The sequence below is a fragment of the Rhinoderma darwinii genome, chromosome 9 (assembly GCF_050947455.1).
Source record: "Rhinoderma darwinii isolate aRhiDar2 chromosome 9, aRhiDar2.hap1, whole genome shotgun sequence".
Classification (NCBI taxonomy): Eukaryota; Metazoa; Chordata; class Amphibia; order Anura; family Rhinodermatidae; genus Rhinoderma; species Rhinoderma darwinii.
The window spans coordinates 57,973,471-57,999,845 of NC_134695.1; the positions used below are offsets into that span (position 1 = coordinate 57,973,471).

Below are 26,375 nucleotides of genomic sequence, written 5' to 3' on the forward strand. Positions count from 1 at the left end.
AACATGAAAAATTGTTTTCAGTTTTTGCACAAATTGCAAATTTTCTGCCAGAAACCTGGGGTAGGGTGCTTAAGAAATTCCGCCCAATATGTTCTGTCTGGCGCCATTGGTTTCTGTCATGTGACGGATCTGGCGACTACGTTTTCTTTTGTTCAGGAAGCAGAGCAGAACAACAGAAAGCCCTGATGCAGACGTGAACAAAGCCTGAGATGCATTGGAGCAATCAAAACAAGTTTGCAAAGTTGTACATGCCCTTTAAATGATAAAACGGTCTGGCAACTCAATGAGAGCTTTATAAATCCTTATCCAGTGAGCTCCCCCTAGTGGCGTAATTTTTTTTTTTTAAAAACCTGTTCTCTGCTGCACCTTCACCTCCTGCTCATGAGTGTAACCTCTCATGTTCATGATTTGTACCAGTTAACTTGTATTTCAGCTGATCCAACATGTCAGGTTAAGATGTTCTTTAAAATGACAAAACAAAAGCTTTGTATTTTTTCTAGCGAATCTTACAAAATTAAAGTGGACTCAAATAGAAAACTTTCCACCTAAACTTTTGATATTTCACTTCACCAGTTGAACTGACTGTAAAGCGGTCTCATTTATGATGACTAGTACAGACAAAAAAGGGCAGGTATTGCCTATAGCAACCAATCACTTAGGTGTCCATTTTCTGGGGCAGTAGAACTGGTTTTGATATTTAGAATTAATAGCACTTTATTATTTTTTAATATTGTGAATTGTTCTAATCCATTCTCACCTTAGTAAACAATGGTAATAAAAGAGCACATGTAATATCACATATATTAAAAAGATCTTGTCCATTAACAAGCCCCAATGCGACTTATTCGAGCTTTAGTTGAAGGAAAAAGGGATTTTGCTTATGGCTTAAATTAAACTTCTGAATTTACGTAAATTTCTCTACTGCCCCCTAGTGATCAAGTTACATAATTGCATCTATTTTAGTAATCCATTTCTTATTTCCAGAAACAATGAGGAGTTTGTCAGCATTGATCTTTAGGGGGTTAACGGGGATGACAATATTTTTAATGATCATAGGTGTTCAAAAAAAGGTCAATGCTAATTTGTATGTGTTCCAAGAATATAAAAGGTAGCAGGGCTGAAATTGTTGTTTAACGCTTTGTGCTCGATCAAACTGTAGGTTCACCACAAATCTTATGGAAAAAAACACAGATAAAACATTGCGATACGACTACCAGCAAATGACAGACTCAGAACTACGATACGCCATCAATGTCATATGGCGGGGGGGGGGGGGGGGTCATTCGTTGGGACCTCCTATGTAAAAGGGCTGTATCGAACTTACTATACAGCGCTGGGTCAGGAATGTTGCGGTGTAGGTCCAAAAGGGGGCTGTTGCCCTTTACCTATGTCTGGGGCCCCTTCATTCCATGGATCAGCGAGTTGCAGGGCTGAACCCCCACTGATGAGACAGTAACGATATCTTTGTGTATACCATCAATGTCTTCGGTGGGACAATTCCTTTCAGCCTAGTTGTCAATCATATGGATCATACCGCAATAATGTCTTTGGGATCGTGCACATACCTTTAAAAGGCGCTTGAACCTTTGTCTGTATCCATCCTTATAATTCATTAGATTGGGTTACTGTACACAGAATATAACACTTAGGACTTCTTCACACAAACGAGTGCAAACGCGGACGTGAAAAACTGCCGTTTTTTCACGTTTGAGATGCACCCGTGCGGGACCCATTTTCACAGATCCCTTATAAACTTGAGTCGATCGAGGGATCTGTAAAAACGGAAGAAAATAGGACGTTCTATTTTTCAACGGACCCTTCACATGGTCCGTTAAAACAACGCCCGCGTGAATGGCCCCATTGAAATACATGCGTCCGTGTGACAGCCGTTGTTTTAATGGCTGTCACATGGACATTAACGTTTGTGTGAATAAGCCAGCCCTTAGTCTATGTGTCCTTTAAAGTGAATGTCTACCTTTTAACACAATGTCATTTTTAGGTTCAAAATTTGTCAAAGGGGTTGTCCACTTTCAGCAAAATGTTATTTTTTGTATAATTACAAATGATACAATTTTCCAATATAATTTCTGTAATAATCTGACGGTTTTCAAGAGGTCTGCGTGCGGTTATCCAGTAGGAATGTTCATAGTTTACTTCCAGTGGATACAATTCTGTCCATGGTCATGTGATGGACACACAGGTGCACGGCTTGTTACAGTGACACTATGTGTATCAGAGCTGTGTCTTCTAACGATCCCAGCACCTGTGTGTCCATCACATGACCATGGACAGAATCTTATCCACTGGAAGAAAACAATGAAGGTTCCTACTGAAAGACAACAAAGCAGAAATCTTGAAAACCGTGAGGAAAACAGAAAGTATATTGGAAAATTGTATGGCTTAAAGAGGCTCTGTCACCAGATTTTGCAACCCCTATCTGCTATTGCAGCAGATAGGCGCTGCAATGTAGATTACAGTAACGTTTTTATTTTTAAAAAACGAGCATTTTTGGCCAAGTTATGACCATTTTTGTATTTATGCAAATGAGGCTTGCAAAAGTACAACTGGGCGTGTTGAAAAGTAAAAGTACAACTGGGCGTGTATATTATGTGCGTACATCGGGGCGTGTTTACTACTTTTACTAGCTGGGCTTTCTGATGAGAAGTATCATCCACTTCTCTTCACAACGCCCAGCTTCTGGCAGTGCAGCACTGTGACGTCACTCACAGGTCCTGCATCGTGTCGGCACCAGAGGCTACAGTTGATTCTGCAGCAGCATCAGCATTTGCAGGTAAGTAGCTACATCGACTTACCTGCAAACGCCGATGCTGCTGCAGAATCATCTGTAGCCTCTGGTGCCGACACGATGCAGGACCTGTGAGTGACGTCACAGTGCTGCACTGCCAGAAGCTGGGCATTGTGAAGAGAAGTGGATGACACTTCTATACACAACGCCCAGCTAGTAAAAGTAGTAAACACGTCCCGATGTACGCACTTAATACACGCCCAGTTGTACTTTTACTTTTCAACACGCCCAGTTGTACTTTTGCAAGCCTCATTTGCATAAATACGAAAATGGTCATAACTTGGCCAAAAATGCTCGTTTTTTAAAAATAAAAACGTTACTGTAATCTACATTGCAGCGCCGATCTGCTGCAATAGCAGATAGGGGCTGCAAAATCTGGTGACAGAGCCTCTTTAATTATACAAAACAATAACCTTAATTTTCTGAAAGTGGACAACCCCTTTAATATAATCTTTATAGGAGTTGGGGCTCACTGCATACGGTTTTATTATTGATTGGCTGTAAGCTCCCTCTAGTGGTGGCTGCAGGTAGACAGATTGTCTATGTAGGGTTTGGAGATCTGTATCAGATAAATGGAACTCCAAACGCTATAAAGATATATTGAGAAATCAGTACAGAGCGTTTTGGACCGATTTGAATTTAAAAAAAATATATAAAAAAAATGATATCTATATATCTCTTGGTCTCAACAGAATATCATTTTGCAAACAGACAGCAGTTAAAAGCCAAAACAAATCAGACCATGAAGACAATAATTAATACAATTCTCGCATTTTATTCAAAATTATTATTAAACACTTGGAGCCTCAGATCAGTCTCTCCATGTTAATAAGATACATCATTTATAGTACAAAACCTCCCAAAACAGAACATGAGCTTTGTGCAATTGACCTGTGATAATGCAAGTATTTTATCCTACTGTGCAAATAAAAAAAAGCATTGTCCAGCACATGCCAAAGGAACGTACAATGGATCTGGGCATACGGCTGCAGTTCACAGACAGCGATTAATGCCAGTTCAAGAGCATATCAAAGCTTTATTATCAAGGGAACAGCTTCAAGTGTGTCATGCTCCTGTCCCATTGGGGGTATTGTTATTCCCAGTAGTAATTCTCCTAATATCTCATTACTATAGTGTTAACCTCTTCCCCACTAAACATAAATAGAGATACCCGCTATCAGTGAGTCCCGCACTGTACAGCTAATAGGTACCAAAACAAGGAAAAATAGTTCATTAGCAAAATCTACGGGGTTTTTTTTCTCTTCCTTTTTTCCCCCCAAACATGTTCCATAGCACCAAAGGTAACACCTAGTGAAGACTAAGTTCACTTCAATCAATTTTTTTTTCCCAGTACAGTAAAACATTAAGCAGTTTTGACTGCCACAAATGTTGTACAGAACGTTTTTCTTAAGAAGGTCAAGTTCTAATAGTGTTTTCTGACGGGGCGAATATTACATCTGTAATTATTGTCATTGCATATCCACACACTTCCGCTATGGCTCAATGTCAATTTCTGGTTGGACAAGAGTCGACCCCAACAAAAACCCCACAACAATTTATCAGCATGAAGCACTCGTCTTATTGGAACTTGGCACCATAGAGAAGCATAGGACCAGTCTATCTGAACCCCTTTCATCCCAAGATCTGAAGACCCTATAGCGCTGCTAATGTCGGGCAGAACTGGGGTGTTTGTTGATCTAGGATAAATTAGGGTGCAAGGTTTACATGTAGCAACCAAGGGTAAAAAAACAAAAAGCAGGGAGTACTTTCATTTTGATTTGGGAGTCTCCAGTCCGTACTATATATTAAAGTCTAGGGTCATGGCTGGTGAGATTTGGGAAGGAGAAACTATTCTCAGGGTAAAAGTCCTAATATTTTAGAATGAAGAGTCCATATTAACTAAAATCAGATCAATAGTGTCACCATTTTAGACTATATTTTAATACATAAGAAACCACCCCAGAGTCAAAGTACTTTTCGTTAGTTAGGAATGTTCACGTTCCTATATTTCAGGTTAAAGAGTAACTCAACTTTTAAAAAACACTTTTGCCATGTCCGAAGTTTTGATCAGTAGCGATCAGAGCACTGAAACCCCCACCGATCGCTTCAACAAAGCAGCAGAAGTGATTGGGTGAGCGATGTGCCGCTTAGTTTCAGATCGGCTTCCCTTGGAGCAGTGTACGGGCTCAATAGAAAGCCTGCGTCTATACACCGCTGGCTCGGCTTTCCAAAACAAAGAGGCACATCGCTCATCCAATCACCTCTGCCGCTTTGATTTAGTGATCGGTGGGAATCTCAGTGCTCGGACCCCCCACCGATCAAAACTTCTGACATGTCACTAGGATGTCAAAAGTTTTTTAAAAGTTTAGTTAGATTTTAGAGTCATCTATAAAAGACCACCACTACATGTTCCCAAAATTGCCAGGTTTAATGACAAGCCAATGCCCCACTGAGACTCCCAAATCCTAAGTGGGATTTAGTTTAGTAAGACAATCCTGAAATAAGGGGGGATCCATCACTAGATAAGCAGCGAGAGATGACTTCATACTATTCTTGGAATGAATATGCGGCTCTTCTGTACCAGGCTGTATCCCAGAGTTTGGGGCGGGGAATACGAGGGGTGCCTTTAAACTCATTTAAGATCACTGCAAATTTGTCTTTTTTTTTTTTTCTTAATGACACAGGGTTTGTTCATATTTTTAATGATGCTTTTAAAAAACCTGTGCCTAATCCATCTATAACGCTTCACTGTATTAACCAAACCACAGGCAACCTGCGTACTCCACGTCTTCAGCCAATTCCCACCATGCCCAAGCTCGTGAGTAATACTCAGACTAAAAATATTTGGAGAACACAGGTTGGTCATATTCGTGCCTAGAAGTCAATCAGAATCGGTCTTCTTCACGTGAGAAATGTAGAAGCAATGGTCAATCACGGCGTGGAAACTGCTGATGTGTTGTGAGATGCCCAGTCCGGGAAAGTGTTAAGGTCAAACATTGGAACTCCCCAAGTATAAAGTCCGAACCACAAAGTGATCATGCTGATTAGGTTTGTGCCTAGTCCTGCTTTCATCTGTGGATGAGGCGAAACAAAGATATTAAAATGTATCAATTCTGGAAATGTACTACAAAACATTAAAAAAAAACAAAAAAAAAAAAAAACCCCCACTAGGGTAAGACAACTGGCAAATATCTACTCACCATGTCTGGCACAGTCAGATGACCATATGAGAATACAATGGCGTTTGGAGGATTGGCAACAGGCAGAAGGAACGCACAGGAGGCGCTTATTGTAGCTGGGATGATAACCAGGAGTGGATTTACTCCTATTCCTTCAGCCTTTCACAAAAAAAATAAAATAAAACAACTTCACTAGGAATTAAAACTTATTATTTGTGTTACAAACTTTAAGGTCTATATTTTAGATGGATTTTTAGCATCTTTCTTTTTTTTTATTATTCTACTAATATTTCTCAAGAACATACAGTGATTCCAGGAGTTACCCCTTAAAGGGGGGTACTCTGGGCATTTTATATTGATGGGATAGGCCCTTAATATCAGAGATCGGTGGGGGACTGACTCCTGGCAGCCCCAGCGACTGAAGGGGCTGCATCGTACCTAGTGGTCAGGCATAGCGTCTTATACATCCATAGTGGCTGTGTCTGGGATCGCATCTCAGCCCTTCACTTGAATGGGACCGAAACTGCAATACCAAGCACAGCCGCTACGCAAGTGTATGGCAGCGGGAGTGCCAGGAGTCTGAACTCCACCGATCGGATATTGATGGCCTAGTCTCAGAATAGGCCATTAATATAAAATGCATGAAGTACCCCTTTAAAGGGGTTTTCCTATGACCGGACAACTGATGAGCAATCCACAAGATCGGTCACCAGTACATGATGTCTGGCTGCCTCCGGGCGTCGTATGTTTTGAACGAATATGCAGTAGTTGGAGCCGGAAGCAGTTGGCTCCATACACTGCATAGCGGCCGTACTGCAGCTCTGCTCCTATTCACTTGAATAGTAGCAGAGCTGCAGCTCGGCCGCTATTACGTTACCGGAGCCTTCTGCTTCCAGGATGGACATCCGGAGCCCGGAGGCAGCCGGAACAGCGGATATGTGTGGGTGGTCCTGGTGTCGAACCCCCAACAATCATATACTGATGACCTATCCTGTAGACGCTTCATCACATGCGACCGCAGTAGTAAATCCACCCTAATATATGCACCAAGCGAAGCGTGATTTGTTGCGTATATTCTGGTGGATTTCACCAAAGTATCTGGGTCGGATACACTGCAGACTTTTGCGCAGCGTATCCGATCCACACATGTATTTGTATTACATGAAGATTTTGATGCAGCTTCACCCCTATGTGAACATTTAAAAATCTGCAGCATGCTCAGATTTCCATGCAGAAAGGTTTCAACATGTGGATGAAATTTTTCAAGTTTCATCCACATGGCTGAAATGGTAATCTGCTGCCGATTTTCCACAGTATATCCGCCCTGTGTACAGGGAGGAGGGCTAAAGGGTTGAACTAAAGGCTGTGCACTATACAGCTCACAGAGCAAGAGTTTGGGGAGCCGTATACCAAGCTTAACATGACATCAGGGGGAAGAATTGCGAGCTGCTACCTGTCAGTCAACAGCTTTCAGCCAATCAGCATCCCTTTGAGTGTCCTCAACAATGATCAGCACTAACTATGGGGAAACCTGGAACCAGCAAGTGTTAAATTCTCCTGCAGCGCTACCACAGGAAAAAGGATGCATTACACAGTTCCCATTAAAATCTATGGGTCGTCCATGTAATGCATGGATGCGTTCGGTCCTGCAGAGGAATAGCTGCTCTCCAATCTAGCTAAAAGGTGAGGCCCCTAAATTGGGGACCTCCCCCTCTATTAACTAAAAATTGGGTTTACTAGACATCCCCTTTATGTATACAAAAACAGTTATTATTTTAATCTAAATAATAGCCGAGATTTCCAATGATGATTCCTACAACATGTTCTTACCAGTGAAGACAGGATGGGCTGAAATATAGTGATGGTGGCCGGGTTACTCGCTACCTCTGTCACTGAAGTCACCAGCAGGCAGACAATCAATACAATGACCCAGACTGGCAAGCTGCTCAATGGCTCCATCTTCTGCCCCACCCACACGGAAAGACCGGACACCTAGAAAAGAAGTTAATAGACTGCCATCACCATGCAAACAAACACACTGCATTTCACTATCCAACTTAACGCGGATACTACAGACACGTTAAAAGTGAACGAAGGAAGGATTTAATCAAGCGAGGCCATAGCCTGAAGTCAACAGACATCAAAATCATAGGAGCGAACGCCATTTCTAGGGGATATCTCCTTAATGTAAAGTGAAAACAATAGCCACAGCCAAATACACCGCATAAACAATCAATCTATTACCAATGTTATAATGGGGGAAATGGGTTGGAGAACAAGAGCTGGGTCAGTTAGACAGTCCCTAGAAATATTAATCCTGGGGGTTAGGGGGTGAAATTGCAGGATCACCTTTGATCATCTATAGATCACTTACTTCACATCCCTTAGCAAGAGCAAAACCACCTCCAACCAAAACGACGATATGCCAAGGTATACATTCTTCAAACTCTTTCCATGTGATCATTGGCGTGGATTCTGCCGCTGCTGTCACTCTCGGCTTTTCTACAATGGCAAACAAAAGTATGTGAACTTTAAGATAACACTTTTGATGTCGGGTGCCGTGGATCTTACAACATTACTGCTACTTAGAAATTGAATACATAGTATTGAGATTTCTACTTTCCAGCAAGAAGGCTTTACATGGCAAATCGTAAGCCACTATCACACACCTGGACTGGATGTAGTCACAAGTATATTAGGATATTCTGTGGGGGCCTCATTGATAAGACGCCCCCTAGTTGTAGGTGAGGCTTTGATGGGCAGCAGTTTTGACAGAAGTGACCGTATGCTGATCTCTTCTGCAACAATAGCTGATTTACCAATATAACCATTTGTATACTTATTTTAAATAAATGAAATCTAAATTTAAAAAAAAAAATATATATATATATATATATATATATATATTTTTTTTTTTTTTTTTTTTTAAATGAAATATAAATTTAGCAATATTTTTCTCTTCGACCATTGATGAAGCTCCAGCAAAACCATAATCTTGCCCCAGTACAAAAAGTGTGAGTACCCCTGACCTAACAAATATAAAATATTACAACAGACAGCTCACCATTAGGCCTCGTGTACATGGCCGTATTTTGGATTCTTATAACATGAATCTAGTACCTCTACAAAGATATGGGCCCATACTGTACCTCTGTTTTTTTTATTCTTTCTGCATTGCTTTCTGTATTATGAACGTATTCTCCCAATAGATGCTTTTTCGGGAGATAACTGTGCATCATCAAAACACAGATACAGGATTCTTGCACATGGCCCTATGGCCCACACAAGCCTAAACCAGTCATTTCAGATAAGAAATGTACATGCGCGAAACTCCTTTAGTATTTAATGGAACATCCTCCTGAATTTCTAATTTTGTGTGAGCCTTATGCGGATACAAAGTACAATAATAGGTTCACTGTCATATGTGAACCCTAGTTACTTAAAAAAACCTTCCTTTCTCTTGTACTGATTTTGAGCTATAGGAGGTTTATTTCGGTATTTACGTACAAAGTAAAAAACTTAAAATTCTGCTGGTTCTTGGAATAGTTATATATACAGTTCATCTCCACAAGATAGAGAGTCATTTAACATCCAGCCGTGGAAACGTTTCGGCATCTCTCTAGAATATGCCGTTACTTGCTCATCGTGGGGCTCCGATCACATTGTAAATGAAGGGGTGATCCGTGTATGGAGAACCGCTGTTTCTTCTACATTTTTACCTGCACAGCCGTCCAAAAGCCGTGCAGCTCCTGCAACTCCGTCCCATTCAACACTAGCAATATGAACTCTAACTACGTCACTGTGGTCTGGTCTCCCACAATGCACTGCTCTCTATAAGAGGAAAGCGGCAGCAACATCACGTAATTAGAAATCGGCACAAGACAAGTAAAGCAAATTTACAATGATATTCCTGATTTTATGCAAATTTAGACTGTGGAATAATTGTAAATATGTTGTGCAAAAGTGGAGATTTCCTTTAATAATTATGTATGCCCAGATACATTTATCTGTATGCATGACACTTGAATTTTAACTTATGTACAGACCTACAAATCAATGAATCAAATATACTGTATATTATGGTTTAAAAAAAATAATAAAAAAATATAAACATACCCTTTGATCTACAACACCACCAGCTTGGCTTTCTTCCAGGTATAATGAATAATAAAAAGCCAAAGAGAATAGCGGAGGTAGCATCCGATTTGTAACCTTTCCTGTTCATGCAAAGAAAAAAAACAAAAACAAATATAACAATGTTTCTAAAAATTTGGCTTATAGGTTGGACTTGCTGGATCGGTGTCCGTTTTCAACCTTATTAACTATGTAACATACATAATTATTTTAAAGGTTTACCTATCATTTTATTTTCTTATTTCATAACGTAATCCCAAATTTGAAATAAAGTGAATAGGGCTGAGCTGTCGTACCAAGCACATCCGCAGAGACGGACACCCCTCTGTACATGTAAAAACATTTAAGGGCAATCCATCGAGCCCTGTGGCTAATTTATACTGGCAGATTTCGGCCCATAACAATCGCTGATAACAGGTCGATCTGGGCTCGTCTAAAGGTCCAATGTAAACTATATGGGAACCAAGAATCACTCATGTAATCGTTAGGTCCCCATTCAGTTTACTTATTGTCGCCAGCAGGTCCCCTGTTTACACAGTGAGTTATGCTTCTAACAATGAGGATTTTTAAGGAAGCATAAAAGAGTAGAGCAGACACCTAATTGTGCATTATTGCAAGTAGCAATTACCGGTAAACTCAAGGGCCTTTCACACCGGCCAATTGGCAACGAGCGTTCACAGACAGATCGATCCCCATCATTGCCCTGTGTAATAAGGGCAATGATCAGCCCATGAACAAACAATGTATCGTTTACGCAGCTGAAAATTTTATCTTTGTCGGCAGCACATCTCCCTGTGTAAACAGGGAGATGTGCTGCCGACATGTTGGAAATGTATGGGGAGGAGCGCTCGTAGTAGCGAGCGCTCGTCAACATTCATAGCTCCTTATGAAAAGAGCAAACGAGCGCCAATCAACGAGCTGTCTCGTTGATCAGCACTCGTTCACACGGCCAATGTCGGGTTGTGTAAGAGGACCTTTAGACAGATACAGATAAAAGACAGAACATATGCATGTAAACAGTGTAAACAACAAAGCATTCTACAGATGGTGATGGCGTAAACCAAAAATCTTAGAAGGCATTTTCCTAGCAAAAGCAGAATAAAGCCGTGCCCTGAAGTCCTGCATAAAGCTGGCCATACAAATTAGACCAAAGTCAGCAGAGTTTGCCGATATTAGAAGGATCAGCCGACTAACATGTACAGGTGCCTCTCGATCGCAGATGTCGGAAGAAAGAATCAGGCATGTTACATTCATGTTAACAGATTATCCGTTTGACAGATCGCTCTGAATTGTCGCTATGTCAATGGCTGCCTTAACAAAACAGATACAGCCATTAAATAACACAATAAAAAATATACATATATTTATATCCACCTAGCTCAACTCACAGTCCAAACAGTGAATCCCAACCTGGGATAAATCCAGGATCCCGTGTGAACCAGGACAACGCCATGAACAGGAAGATTATAAGTGTCACCACCTCCTGATAACTGAAAAATAAAAAAAGTTATGTTTCCATTAGGTTGTAAAGTCACTTCTTCCATCTATACAGCAGTTACTGGAGTTAGGACAGGGACGTATGACCACAGTTACATAGGTTAAAAAAAGACGCACGTCCAAGTTGAACCTTTCCCAGATCAATGAGACATCATCCATTGCTAGATTATATAATGGCATTGAGGGTTATAAATAATCAAACACTTTTGTAAATGCTGACATAGTATTTGCCACTACTACCTCTTCGGGTAGGGCATTCCAAAGTTTGACTGCTCTAACTGTAAAGAACCCTTTCCTATATCGATATCTGAAACACCTTTCCTCCGCGCGTAATCTTATATCCTTTTTACAATGTGGAGCCCAAAACGGAATCCCATATTTAAGATGTGACCTTACAAGGGATTTATAGAGGGGTAATATTACATTGGGAGCACAGGTTTTTATCTCCTTTTATACACCCTAAAATCATATTTGCTTTTGCAGCTGGTGCTTGGCATTGAGTACCGCTGCTTAGCTTACTTGTAACCAGAATACCCAGATCCTTTTCTTTTTTGGTTATCCCTAGTTTATTTCATTTAATATATATGCAGTAATATGATGATGATGACTGTGGTCTAGGTTCATTACTTTACTTTTATGTTTTTTGCCTATACTGCCAGCTTATCTAGGTCTTTCTGAGTTTTAAGTATCCTGCAAAGTTTTGGATCACCAGCAAAAACAAACTTCGCTTTTAATCCCTCCACACTCCGCTACCGTCTGATGTGGAGAATGATGAACATATATGAATAAAGTTTGGCAAACCAATGCAATGCAATATGAAAAAGGGGAGATAAATTGTGGCGCTAACAACAGTCCCATAACAAGGCCATACAATTACACAATATGAAGGGAGCAATTCTGAAGATTCATCCTATCAATTATTTATTGAACAATCTTCATCCTATTAATTCACTCTGCATATCAGACCACAAGCAAAATCTTTGACTTAAAGGAACAATGTCACCAACATTTTTTTTTTTATATCAGTTTTATGTTAGGGTTTTATTAAAAACGTTTATGTTTATTTGTGTGTTTGTGTGTTACTTTTTTCTATTTTTACACTTTTTCTTCCCTATGGGGGCTGCCATTTTTTTTTCCATTTCTGTATGTGTCGATTAACGACACATACAGACATGGAATATGGCAGCCCCAGTCCCATAGGGAATGCGAACGAGGCCCGTTCCATCCACTTTGGTGTACGCCGTGTGTGTGGGAACGGCACATGCGCCGCTACCACACAGTCCAATTTGAAATGCGCGGCGTCCGGCGCCATTTTCCTGTGGACCGGAAGTCGCGGCCGGACAGTAAGATTACTACTTCCGGTCGCGGCTTCCGGACTTGTGCACATGGAGCAGCGGCAGCAGACGGAGCCGACGGACCCGAGGGTGCGGCGGCGACTGGAGCAGGTAAGTGATTTCTATGTATGTTCGTGTTTCAGTGTGTGTTTACTACTGTATGTAAACCTTCTACACTGTGTGTTAGCTCAAAAAATGGCGACACACAGTGTAGGAGGTTAGACCGTTCAAACCCCTCGTTTTTCCCGGCACTAGCCAGGATAAAGGAGAGGGGGATTCTCAGAGCTCACTAGAGCGAGGGATTTTTTCCCAATTTTGCAGCATAAAGCAATGTGGTTGCTTTACCACATGCAATGCTGCAATTTTGGGAATTGCTCCATCTAGTGACCAGTGCTGGGAAATATTATAAATTGAATCCAATTTATAATATTTCCTGACTCGTGGAAAAAAAAAAAAAAAATTAGAACAATGTTTAATCACCTACACACTAATTGTTTAACTAAAAAAAAAAAAAAAAACATGTTTTGCTGGCAACACATTCCCTTTAAAGGCTATGTAAACCTTTGAGCACTATTTTTTATTATATGGTGTTTAATGAAACTTTAAATTGTTTTTTATTAAAAGACTTTACTTTTTGAGATACAGATTCTATGCATCCTGGATACGTAGAAGTTGGTTCTTGCGCTGAATTCCGAATCCGTCAGGTCAGCGGGACTGACAGTTTCGGGGTGAGGGGGTCAGAGACACGCAGGACCCGCTGTCCCCGAAGCAGTCAGTCCCGCTGAACTGATGGATTTGGGTTTTAGCGCACGATACAACTTCTATGTATACAGGGTACATAGAAGCCGTGTCTCAAAAAGTAAAAAACAATTAAAAAGTTGTATTATACACCATATAATACATTTTTATAAAAAAATAAAAAAAGCGTTCAAAAAGGTTTACATAGTTTATAAGTATCCCTAAGAAGTAAGACGTCCACCATTGACTACCATTTTATTTATGGTTTTTTTTTCTAAACAAATTCTATGCTGGATAATTTATTAATATATCTTCGCAGTTTGGTGCTCCATATTTTTCCTATACAGCGGTCAAGATCTTCATAATGGATGCCTGCAGTAACCACTAGAGGGAGCTTACTGTATGCTTTGTTATGGTTGAGGTCAATGTATGCAGTACAGTATACAGTAATCTCACCCTATAGCTCCGACTGCTATAAAGATATTGAACATTCGGCACAGAATTTTGAACCTAAAATGACGTGGTGTTAAAATTTGGATGTTCACTTTAACCAATTCAATAAAATATACATAGGGCGTATTTTCATCTTTCATGGTAATGTAAAATAATAAATCATACCTCAGGGGGCCAAGTTTTTCATATTCTTGTCTCAAAATGTTTCTTGAATCTTCATCGGTTGGAGACTTGGATTTTCGCCAACACTGCATTTCTTTTAGGCTGCAATATAAATGTGGGGTACAATATATTTGTTCCTGCTCGGGGTCATATAACGCTCTGTTCACACTAGTGTCATGGCATTCGGTTTTACAGGATTCATGGAGAATAGGAAATATCAGTAAGGCTGGATTCACACGAGCATGTTCGGTCCGTAAAGGACGGAACGTATTTCTGCCGCAAGTCCCGGACTGAACACACTGCAGGGAGCCGGGCTCCTAGCATCATAGTTATGTACGACGCTAGGAGTCCCTGCCTCTCCGTGGAACTACTGTCCTCTACTGAAAACAGGATTACAGTACGGGACAGTTGTCCCGCAGCAAGGCAGGGACTCCTAGCGTCGTACATAACTATGATGCTAGGAGCCCGGCTCCCTGCGGTGTGTTCGGTCCGGGACTTGCGGCCAAAATACGTTCCGTCAATTACGGACCGAACATGCTCGTGTGAATCCAGCCTAATAATCCTTCAAGACCCGTTTGACTGATCAGTTTTGTTTTTTTCGTTCTTCCATTGACATATAATGCGTCCATCCGATTTCCGTTTATTTTTTACTGGAATGAATAATGCAATATGCTGCGCTATTCTGACCGTCAAAATACAATGGAATGAAGAAGAAAATTACCATTACGGCATGGACAGAATGATTACAAAAAATACAAGCAACAGGCCAGGCCACCCTACCACGCAGCTCTGGCCGTCCTTCACACACCAACCCTGTACCTTACTGCAACACCTATCTCACGGTTTCTAGGTCCCTATGGCAGAACATACTGGATTTTCCAGTTCCACAGGTAATCTGCAGACCTTCTTAAAGAAATTAAATTAGTCATACACAACATGCCATGGATGTTTTAGGTGACCTATAGTTCACGGTCACTTGTGTAACCAAAAATTCCACCATACCGCTCACAGGTGTGTGGTTTTATAATACACTTAACTGCTAAGCTGGGTCTAAAAACATTACATTTGGCAGCACCGGTGGGCCCCATTCATCAGCTATCCCATCCTCTTAAATTAGAGGCGGCTTCTTCTTGATAACCCTTAGTTAGTCACATAATAAAAACCCGAGCCTATTAGATTCCCATTAGTAGTTTGGGGTGCTGCTCTTCTGTCCCTCTCACTTCTGAAAAAGGACTTGTGGGCACCGCTTGAGGAGAAGCTGCTTTCCTCCCATCAGTGATGCCGCTGATCACTGTTGTACACTGGTATTACCTTTAGGCCAGGGCTACAGCTAGACTTTTTTGTAATGCTACGGATTTATTTTAACCCTTGAGCTACAGCTAAAAGTCCAAATGAATACATTGAATTGCATGTAATCTTGTAGACTGTAGCTGTCATTCAAGAGTTAAAATCAATAAGTAGCACTACAAAAAGTCTAGGTGTAGCCTTGGCTTTAGAGTTACTTGTAAGAATTTTTGTGGGACACAGGGAGGATACAGAATATGGATTCATTGAATACCACTATGAAACCAAAGGGGCTCCCTAAAACTATATATAACACTAATAATTGGCAAGAGCAAAATTAATACATCAAACATAACTAAAGTTAATGAAAACCCTTGGCAAAACTGAAATTTCCCATTGTATTTTATATTTAGATTTCCAAAAGAACAATTTTTTGCTTAACAGACACCAAAGTCAGCAGATGACAACTCCAGATCTCCACACTCAGTCACCACAAACTTCCTAGTTATCGACTTAGATAAAAAATTGACCAAGTAGCAAAGTGTCTTGATCAAATATTTGCCAATATTGTTTTTTTGAAGGGGTTCCTTGGTGAAAACAATCCCTATTCAAAACACAGCCGCCCAGGTGATGACCATAGGTCTTGTTCCCGGATTTCCCAGTTTCATCCAGCCGTTCATTTCCTACAGCAGGAAAATGCGTGGCCGATCATGTAATACGTGGACAGGCCGGTTCCATCAGAGGGGGAAGTATTTTTACATATCTGGCTCATAGAGGGAGCTCCGAGCGGGGAACCCATTATGGCATCCATATGCTAGTCATTATTGGACAACCCCTTGGACCTTCACTTTAAAACCACAGCTGGAATTTGATTCTGCCGTCTTTTATTCGCCTCATATGAATTAACCAATACATTATTAAAGTTTACCTAAAACCCAGGAAAAGCCAGTTAATCCACATCCAGGAAAATATTAGGATGATGAAGGCAATGGGAAAAGAGAACGCAATCCAGGATCCAAAATTTACAAACTGACATCCAGGGTATCGCCTGCATAGATATAAAAAGTATAATCCAAACTCCAGATTAGGACATTACTCCAGCGTCAGACATAAAGGAAACATTTTGCATGTTCTGAACTTCAATTTGTGCGTGTTATGTGTCAATCATTTATTTTTATTTTTTAAATGCCAGACTTACAATAGTATAAAAATATCATGAATACAATACGTGGCTAAGAAATACTTCAAGTTTGGCATTTTCAAATGATCTAGTTGCAGAACAAAGTAAAAAAATCAAACAAAACAAAAATAGGAGGGGGGGGGGGGGCGGGGAGTCCATGTCTAGGTGCCTAAGCCCTTATAGTCTGTTGAGCCTTGAGGGTAGTTACTTAGAGCCCTTGAACATAGTCCAAGGACTCCAAATTGTGCAGGTTATAGTCATCCTATCTCTAGAATGTTATTTGTCATACTGATACTAGTGATTATATAGTATTACACTATGTGCACATGAGGACACCTTAAAGGGACGGTGTCACAGGAAAAATAATAATTCTATAATATTGCTTTTAGTATGTCATTAAAATACATTTTATTTATACGTGTTTTTGTGTTGTACTTTTTACTTTCTTTCTTTTACTTCTCTATGGGGGTTGGCATTTTTTTTCCATCTCTGTATGTGTTGATTAACGACACATACAGAGATGGAATACGGCACATACATCCCCATAGAGAATGCGAACGGGAGCCGTTCCATTCACTATAGCGTATGCCGTCTGTGTGGGAACGGCGCATGCGCCGCTCCCACACAGACTAAAAGGAAGGTCTTTGGTAGAGCGACATCCGGCGCCATTTACATTGTGGACCGGAAGCCGCGGCCGGACAGTAAGATGACGACTTCCGGTCATATGTTGAAGGCAGCGCAGACGCAAGAACTAGGGGCATCGGCGGCAGGAGCAGTTAAGTTATGTTTGTGTTTGTATGTTAGTGTTATACTGTCTGATTACCACTGTATCTAATCCTCCTACACTGTGCATTCGTTCAGCAAATGGTGGCACACAGTGTAGGAGGTTTGAACATTCAACCCCCTCTTTTCTCTTGGCACTAGCCAGGATAAAGGAGGGGGGATTGTGTGAGGACACTAGAGCGAGTGCGTCTACTCCAAATTTGCAGTATAAAGCAATGAGGATGCTTTACCACATTGCCAATGCGGCAATTTTGGGAATTGCTCCCTCTAGTGACCAGCACATGGAAATGTTATAAATTAGAATCTAATTTATAATATTTCCTGACTTGTGAAAAAAATTAAAACAATGTGTAATCATTTATATACTAACTGTTTAACGGAAAAAAAAAAATATTATAGTTTCTAGCGACACATTCCCTTTAAAGGAGAACTAAACCTAAGCTCTGAGATATAAACTGGTTGTTTGCTTTAGATAATCCCTTTTTATTAGAAAGTTGCCGCAAAGAGAAGCTGATCCCAGGGTGACTTGCTGCTGGGAACCTCAGCGACCAGGTGTTATGTGTGGGGGAAATACGAGAGCGTGCGTGAGAAATTTTACCTGCTACCGCGATCCCAGCCTTAGTCACGGTGACCAATGTTGCCGTGACTTCAGACTACTGTTTTTTCAGTGCTAATATGGGGGGGAAATCAATAATCTGTGGCGCTCCCTGCACTGTTGCGATGCCACCTATGAGACGCCAGCACAGTGTAGGTGAATGGAGCGAGTGGGCACAGCTTGTGACATCACTCACAAGCATTCGCCCGTACCCTGCTGAAGTTGAGAGCTGGAAGACTAGCAATGTGGGAACAAAGGGAAAAGGAGTATTTTTTATTTTGATGCTTAATACACTCCACAATGCCAACTCTTGTTCTGGTGTTAAACATGTGAATTGTACTTACAGATCATATGAAATATTACTCACGTTTCAAACTGTTCAATAAATATGAGATTAGTGGAGGTCCCTGTGAGTGTGGCCATTCCTCCAATGGTGGAAGAATATGCAATTCCCAATGAAAAAGCTTTGCACATCATGTGATCACGTTTAGTCCTATAGAACCGTCCAGACTTGGTCTGCAAAAAAATTTATTAAAAATATATTAATATCTCCAATCTTCTTGGATCTGGGCGTTCACCTGTCTACAGTTCATGTTATGGATCCACATACATCATTTTTTTTACCTGCATTGACATAGTAAGGGTCTTTGCACAGCACATATGTATAGTAATAATATCTGAATGCCATGTGATGACCATTTATGTATCATTTATTTACAGCTCCCAGCTGGTCACTTCGGACTGTGCTATGCCCCTCTAGTCTCTGAGCTATGACCAGATGTTTCACAAATGCCACGAGAGGCTGGCACATCGGTTTTCTGTAAAGGGAGTAACTCAAGCAAACAAGATCTAAAAATCTCTCTCTGCTCTGGAGGCAATGGAAAGATGAAACACAATGAGGCTTACACCACTCTATGACTTTATTAGTGGGATTCTTACCATCCCGGAGGCCAGTCCTCTCAGCGTAACATTTTAAGAACTGTTAGACAGAGTGTAACAGGGAAAGTATTCGTTAACATTGGGCGAGGTTAACCGCCTGGAAGTAAACAGCGGGATATGCAATATTTGTCTATGTAAATACAGAGCGGACACCCTCAAAAACCACTCAGAGCCCAAGGGCAACAACTTCAGACCAACCTTCAGAGGCATTGGTGGTTTGCAATGTGGCAAGGATGCCCATACAGTAACAAATATTTGTATGCGTTTTCCACACGTGACACAAAATGCAGTAGCCCTAGCTGATCCGTCAGTTTCATATACCTGAATGAGGTTGTTTCTGCAGCATTCTGCAGGCGCCATTCAGATTGAAAGGGACAGGCGCATAAATTTATGCAACAAATTTGCAACAGTGTCTATATATACACCTTTACAGTGCTGGGCGCATGTTTTGTCCAGGGTATCATGTGCATAATCTGAGGTTATTTTAAATAACTATTTCCCAGATGAGAAGACCTTTCACAGGTTGTAGACCCCTACATCCCCTACTACCTAGTCCTGCTCTCAGCTCAGAAGTGGTTAATTAACCAGACAATGTTCTAGGCAATGCTCTGTGAGCCAAATCAGCAACGGCTGCAGAAATGGTTCTACTAGTTTGCTACAATGTATCTATCTGGCGATCTATAGGAGGTGCAGAGGTGGCGGTCGCATCCGGGACCTGGAGCCTGTGGGGGCCTAAAAGGTCCTTAAGCCCCATATAAGAGACCAGTACTATGAATGATATGTAATAGTTGGTGGGCCGTGTTACAGAGTTTGCATGGGAGCTTCAAGTTACGCCTCCGAGTCCTTGTCTGTATACAATTGTATCCACTTCTCAGTTGAGAAGACGAGATATGTGCCGCTGAAGGTAAACAACGGTGTTCTCATTCACTTATAGCAAACTAAGATCTTGAAAATGGTGATGAACTCAGCATAACTAAGTATGTTAGAAAGTTGTAGAACTTTTAATTTATACAGTGTAGACCAGGGGTCAGGAACCTTTTTGGCTAAGAGAGCCGTAAACGCCACATATTTTGAAATATAATTCCGCGAGAGCCGTACAATATGTTTAAAGGGCCATTGACAGATCAATCGCTCCAATGTTCACTTAGTACAGCAAGGAATGCTCCTCCCTGCTGTATAAAGCCACAACTGGACTGAAACAATGGTAATTAGCAGTAAAAAAATTAAATAAATAACTTACATTGTGAGCTTGCGATGCATGACATCAGTCCAGCAGTCTGGCTTCTTCTTTTTCCTGCGCATGACTGGAAGCTGGCATTCTTCCCACCTGATGTTGAGAGAATGCCAGCTTTGAGGCATTCGCAGAAGAAAGAAGCTGGAATGTTGGACATGTCACACAACGCATTGTCAGTTATGTCAATTATCTATTTTATTATTTTACAGCGAATTATTGTTTAGGTCCAGCGGTGGCTTAGTGCAGCAGAGAGGAACACTCCTTTGTGTACTAAGTGACCGCTGGAGCAATTGTATCTGTCAGTGGCCCTTTTAAAAGTGTTGGTCTTACAGAAAATGAACAAAAAAAAGAGAGGCTCAGACCCATAGGGAACTAAAGCATTTACTACTTAAAGTGGTACATACAAGCAGGCACACCCAGCGTAATAAATAATTGAACTTTATTAAATAGTCTCACTGTACATAAAGTGCACACATTGACTTGTATTTAATTTTAAAGAACAACAAATCTCCGAACTCTTTTTTTTATAACATAATAACTTTTTAATGCTGTTGCTAACCAACGACGAATAGAATACTTCCTACCGTTAACGTCCAAGGGAGACACAAGGGAGGAGGCAGATGCCGCTTCACTAGGGGACGCAGGTGCGTGCTTGCAGACGGCGCGGCTATGCAGGGAGTTATGGGAAATGTAGTCCATGCTCCCTGCCGCTCACCACTGCCGCCAATGCTTATCAGGCCATCAAAGAACTACCAATATCAGCGTGCACCGCGGCCTGATGGAGCGCGGTGTACGGGCTGATGGAGCGCGGTGCATGCATCCTTCCCATAGACAGGTAGGAGCAGTGGCGGATTAAGAAGACCATGGGCCCTGGGCTGTTACCCAAACTTGGGCCCCCCTTCTCCACCACCACCCTGCCGCGCCGTAACTATTGCTAACACTACCTAAACACTAGTACACAAAGTAGGCACATTATGCACAAAGTACACACAGTACGCACATTATGCACAAAGTAGGCACATTATGCACAAAGTACGCACATTATGCACATTATGCACAAGGTACGCACAGTACACAAAGTACCACATTATGCACAAAGTACACAAAGTAGGCACATTATGCACAAAGTACGCACAGTACACAAAATACCACATTATGCACAAAGTACGCAAATTATGCACAAAGTAGGCACATTATGCACAAAGTACGCACATTATGCACAAAGTACACAAAGTACGCACATTATGCACAAAGTATGCACAGTACACAAAGTACCACATTATGCACAAAGTACGCACATTATGCACAAAGTACACACATTATGCACAAAGTACACAAAGTACGCACATTATGCACAAAGTACCCACATTATGCACAAAGTACACAAAGTACGCACATTATGCACAAAGTAGGCACATTATGCACAAAGTACGCACATTATGCACAAAGTACGCACATTATGCACAAAGTATGCACATTATGCACAAAGTATGCACAGTACACAAAGTACCACATTATGCACAAAGTACGCACATTATGCACAAAGTAGGCACATTATGCACAAAGTACGCACATTATGCACAAAGTAGGCACATTATGCACAAAGTATGCACAGTACACAAAGTACCACATTATGCACAAAGTACGCACATTATGCACAAAGTACGCACATTATGCACAAAGTACGCACAAAGTACGCACATTATGCACAAAGTACGCACAAAGTACGCACATTATGCACAAAGTACGCACAGTACAAAGTACGCACATTATGTACGCACAATGTAGAAAAAAAAAGGGGTAGCCAGGTTAGAGAGGGGTCAGACTATATTGGTGGGGGGAGAAACAGAATGTGGGGAGAGGACTAGACAACAAGATAAGGAGATCCTTTCGTTACAAAACATCAGTGTAAATAAAAAGGACCGATTAATGTCAAATCACATTTCTGATAATAAAAGTGAAAAACTGACAGGCAAGTTAAAGTGTATGTTCACAAATGCCAGAAGTCTAGCAAGCAAAATGGGGGAGCTGGAGGCCTTGATACTGGAAGAAAATATAGATATAGTTGGTGTTGCTGAAACATGGCTGGACTCTTCACATGACTGGGCTGTAAATCTACAGGGTTTTACACTTTTTCGTAAAGACAGGACAAATAGGAAAGGTGGTGGTGTATGTCTGTATGTGAGAAGTGATATGAAGGCGAGTGTGAAAGAGACAATAGTGGGTGAAGACTGTGAGGAGGTTGAAACCTTGTGGGTGGAACTAGAAAGGGAGGTGATCACTGAAAAAATTACTTTTGGTGTAATCTATAGACCCCCCAATATAACTGAGGAGATGGAAGGTCAGATATATAAACAGATGGAGCGGGCTGCACAGGCGGGTACTGTAGTGATAATGGGAGATTTTAATTTCCGGGATATTAATTGGTGTCATGGTTCGGCTTCAACTGCAAAGGGGAGACATTTCCTCAACCTGTTGCAGGAAAATTTTATGGGCCAGTTTGTGGAAGACCCGACTAGAGGTGAAGCTCTGTTGGATCTGGTCATTTCTAATAATGCAGATCTTGTTGGGAATGTCAATGTTCGTGAAAACCTCGGTAACAGTGATCATAATATAGTTACATTTTACCTATACTGTAAAAAACAAACACAGGCTGGGAGGGCAAAAACATTTAATTTTAAGAAAGCCAATTTCCCCAGGATGAGGGCTGCAATTCAGGATATAGACTGGGAAGAACAAATGTCAAATAATGGAACAAATGATAAATGGGAGATTTTCAAATCTACTTTGAGTTATTATAGTGCAAAATTTATTCCTACAGGTAATAAGTATAAACGACTCAAATTAAACCCCACATGGCTTACACCTTCTGTGAAAGGGGCAATACATGACAAAAAAAGGGCATTTAAAAAATACAAATCTGAGGGTACAGCTGTAGCCTTTGTAAAATATAAAGAGCTTAATAAAATCTGTAAAAATGTAATAAAATTAGCAAAAATACAAAATGAAAGGCAGGTGGCCAAGGATAGTAAAACAAATCCTAAAAAATTCTTCAAGCATATAAATGCAAAAAAGCCAAGGTCTGAACATGTAGGACCCCTAGATAATGGTAATGGGGAGTTGATCACAGGGGATCAAGAGAAGGCAGAGTTACTAAATGGGTTCTTTAGCTCTGTATATACAACAGAAGAAAGAGCAGCTGATGTAGCCGGTGCCAGTGCTGTTAATATATCAGTTGATATACTGAATTGGATGAATGTAGAGATGGTCCAAGCTAAATTAAATAAAATAAATGTGCACAAGGCTCCGGGACCAGATGGGTTACACCCTAGAATTCTTAAAGAGCTTAGTTCAGTTATTTCTGTCCCCCTTTTCATAATATTCAGAGAATCTCTAGTGACTGGTATAGTGCCAAGGGACTGGCGCAGGGCAAATGTGGTGCCTATTTTCAAAAAGGGCTCTAGGTCTTCCCCGGGTAATTATAGACCAGTAAGCTTAACATCCATCGTGGGGAAAATGTTTGAGGGGCTATTGAGGGACTATATACAGGATTATGTGACAATAAATAGCATTATAAGTGACAGCCAGCACGGTTTTACTAAGGACAGAAGTTGTCAAACTAACCTAATCTGTTTTTATGAAGAGGTGAGCAGAAGTCTAGACAGAGGGGCCGCTGTGGATTTAGTGTTTTTAGACTTTGCAAAGGCATTTGACACTGTCCCCCATAGACGCCTAATGGGTAAATTAAGGACTATAGGTTTAGAAAATATAGTTTGTAATTGGATTGAGAATTAACTCAAGGACCGTATCCAGAGAGTTGTGGTCAATGATTCCTTCTCTGAATGGTCCCCGGTTATAAGTGGTGTACCCCAGGGTTCAGTGCTGGGACCACTATTATTCAACTTATTTATTAATGATATAGAGGAAGGGATTAATAGCACTATTTCTATTTTTGCAGATGACACCAAGCTATGTAATATAGTTCAGACTATGGAAGATGTTCATGAATTACAGGCAGATTTAAACAAACTAAGTGTTTGGGCGTCCACTTGGCAAATGAAGTTTAATGTAGATAAATGTAAAGTTATGCATCTTGGTACCAACAACCTGCATGCATCATATGTCCTAGGGGGCGCTACACTGGCGGATTCACTTGTTGAGAAGGATCTGGGTGTACTTGTAAATCATAAACTCAATAACAGCATGCAGTGTCAATCAGCTGCTTCAAAGGCCAGCAGGATATTGTCGTGTATTAAAAGAGGCATGGACTCGCGGGACAGGGATGTAATAATGCCACTTTACAAAGCATTAGTGAGGCCTCATCTAGAATATGCAGTTCAGTTCTGGGCTCCAGTTCATAGAAAGGATGCCCTGGAGTTGGAAAAAATACAAAGAAGAGCAACGAAGCTAATAAGGGGCATGGAGAATTTAAGTTATGAGGAAAGATTGAAAGAATTAAACCTATTTAGCCTTGAAAAAAGAAGACTAAGGGGGGACATGATTAACTTATATAAATATATTAATGGCACATACAAAAAATATGGTGAAATCCTGTTCCTTGTAAAACCCCCTCAAAAAACAAGGGGGCACTCCCTCCGTCTGGAGAAAAAAAGGTTCAAGCTGCAGAGGCGACAAGGCTTCTTTACAGTGAGAACTGTGAATTTATGGAATAGCCTACCGCAGGAGCTGGTCACAGCAGGGACAGTAGATGGCTTTAAAAAAGGGTTAGATAATTTCCTAGAACAAAAAAATATTAGCTCCTATGTGTAGAAATTTTTCCTTCCCTTTTCCCTTCCCTTGGTTGAACTTGATGGACATGTGTCTTTTTTCAGCCGTACTAACTATGTAACTATGTACTATGTAACTATGTATGCACAAAGTACGCACAGTACACAAAGTACACACATTATGCACAAAGTACACAAAGTAGGCACATTATACACAAAGTATGCATAGTACACAAAGTACACACGAGTATGCACATTATACACCAAGTAGGCACATTATACACGAGTATGCACATTATACACAAAGTACACCTTGTAAACACATGAATATGGACATTAAACATACATGAATATGGACATTAAACATACATGAATATGGACATTAAACATACATGAATATGGACATTAAACATACATGAATATGGACATTAAACATACATGAATATGGACATTAAACATACATGAATATGATTAAACACACATGAATATGGATATTAAACACACATGCACTTACCTTTTATGTCTTCACTGCAGCTCTTCTCCTGCTCACAGCACAGAGCCCGCCGACAGTCTCCCCTCCCCCATGTCCCGACAGCTAGCAGCAGAGATGTTTAGAGCAGGGAAGGGGGGCTGGAGGGGGAGCTTCTAAAGCAGCACAGACCACGGCTGCTAAGTAGAAGCAAAGCTCCCCTCGCCTGACAGGTGCGGTCCTGGCACCGGGGCTCCCTCCGGTGCTAGCGACGCCACTGGGCATGAGGGGGTTCGGGCGGTCATAGGCTCCTTGGGCCCCCTGGCAGTCTTGGGCCCCGGGCGACCGCCCGAAACGCCCTAATGATAATCCGCCACTGGGTAGGAGCCCTGTCTGCGAGCCAGATACGGCCATCAAAAGAGCCATATCTGGCTCGCGAGCCATAGGTTCCCGACCCCTGGTGTAGACTATAGAGACAGTCCGTGCTGTTGTCAGAAGCAGAAACGGTAATACAAGTTATTAGGTTAGACGATTATTGTACACACTCCTGCACTATAATAATTTTTTTATGAAACTGGAGGTACATAAAACCGGTAAACCTCTGCAGCTGCCACTAGGGGGCGCTAACAGAAGATTATTTCTTATCGAGTTCATTAGGAGCCGATATGTCAATACTGTATATAATGGTATAAGACAAGTTACCTGTTTCGAATATCTTCGACTTTCAAATGCCGGCTCCTCCTGTAGACAAACAGAATTTGTATTTTATTTGATGCACAGCTCATAATACCTAAACAATTTCTCATTAAAATTTGTTTTATGTAGAATAAACACAAAAAAAAAAAAAAAAATGGAGGATCA

General features: G+C 41.0%; 1 protein-coding gene across 1 annotated transcript in view; it reads right to left on the reverse strand.

Moving 5' to 3' along the window:
• Positions 1 to 3,565: 3,565 nt before the first annotated feature.
• LOC142660837 (solute carrier family 13 member 1-like) overlaps positions 3,566 to 26,375 on the reverse strand; it is a 45,594-nt gene continuing 22,784 nt past the window's right edge. Inside the window, exons 7-16 of the mRNA XM_075837765.1 lie at positions 26,217 to 26,255; positions 18,513 to 18,661; positions 16,516 to 16,635; positions 14,307 to 14,405; positions 11,508 to 11,609; positions 10,102 to 10,202; positions 8,360 to 8,487; positions 7,816 to 7,977; positions 6,007 to 6,144; positions 3,566 to 5,878 (exon numbers count right to left, since the gene is read on the reverse strand). Coding sequence (XP_075693880.1) covers positions 5,738 to 5,878; positions 6,007 to 6,144; positions 7,816 to 7,977; positions 8,360 to 8,487; positions 10,102 to 10,202; positions 11,508 to 11,609; positions 14,307 to 14,405; positions 16,516 to 16,635; positions 18,513 to 18,661; positions 26,217 to 26,255 — 1,179 coding nt within the window. The 3' untranslated portion in view covers positions 3,566 to 5,737. The remainder of the gene's footprint in view (positions 5,879 to 6,006; positions 6,145 to 7,815; positions 7,978 to 8,359; positions 8,488 to 10,101; positions 10,203 to 11,507; positions 11,610 to 14,306; positions 14,406 to 16,515; positions 16,636 to 18,512; positions 18,662 to 26,216; positions 26,256 to 26,375) is intronic.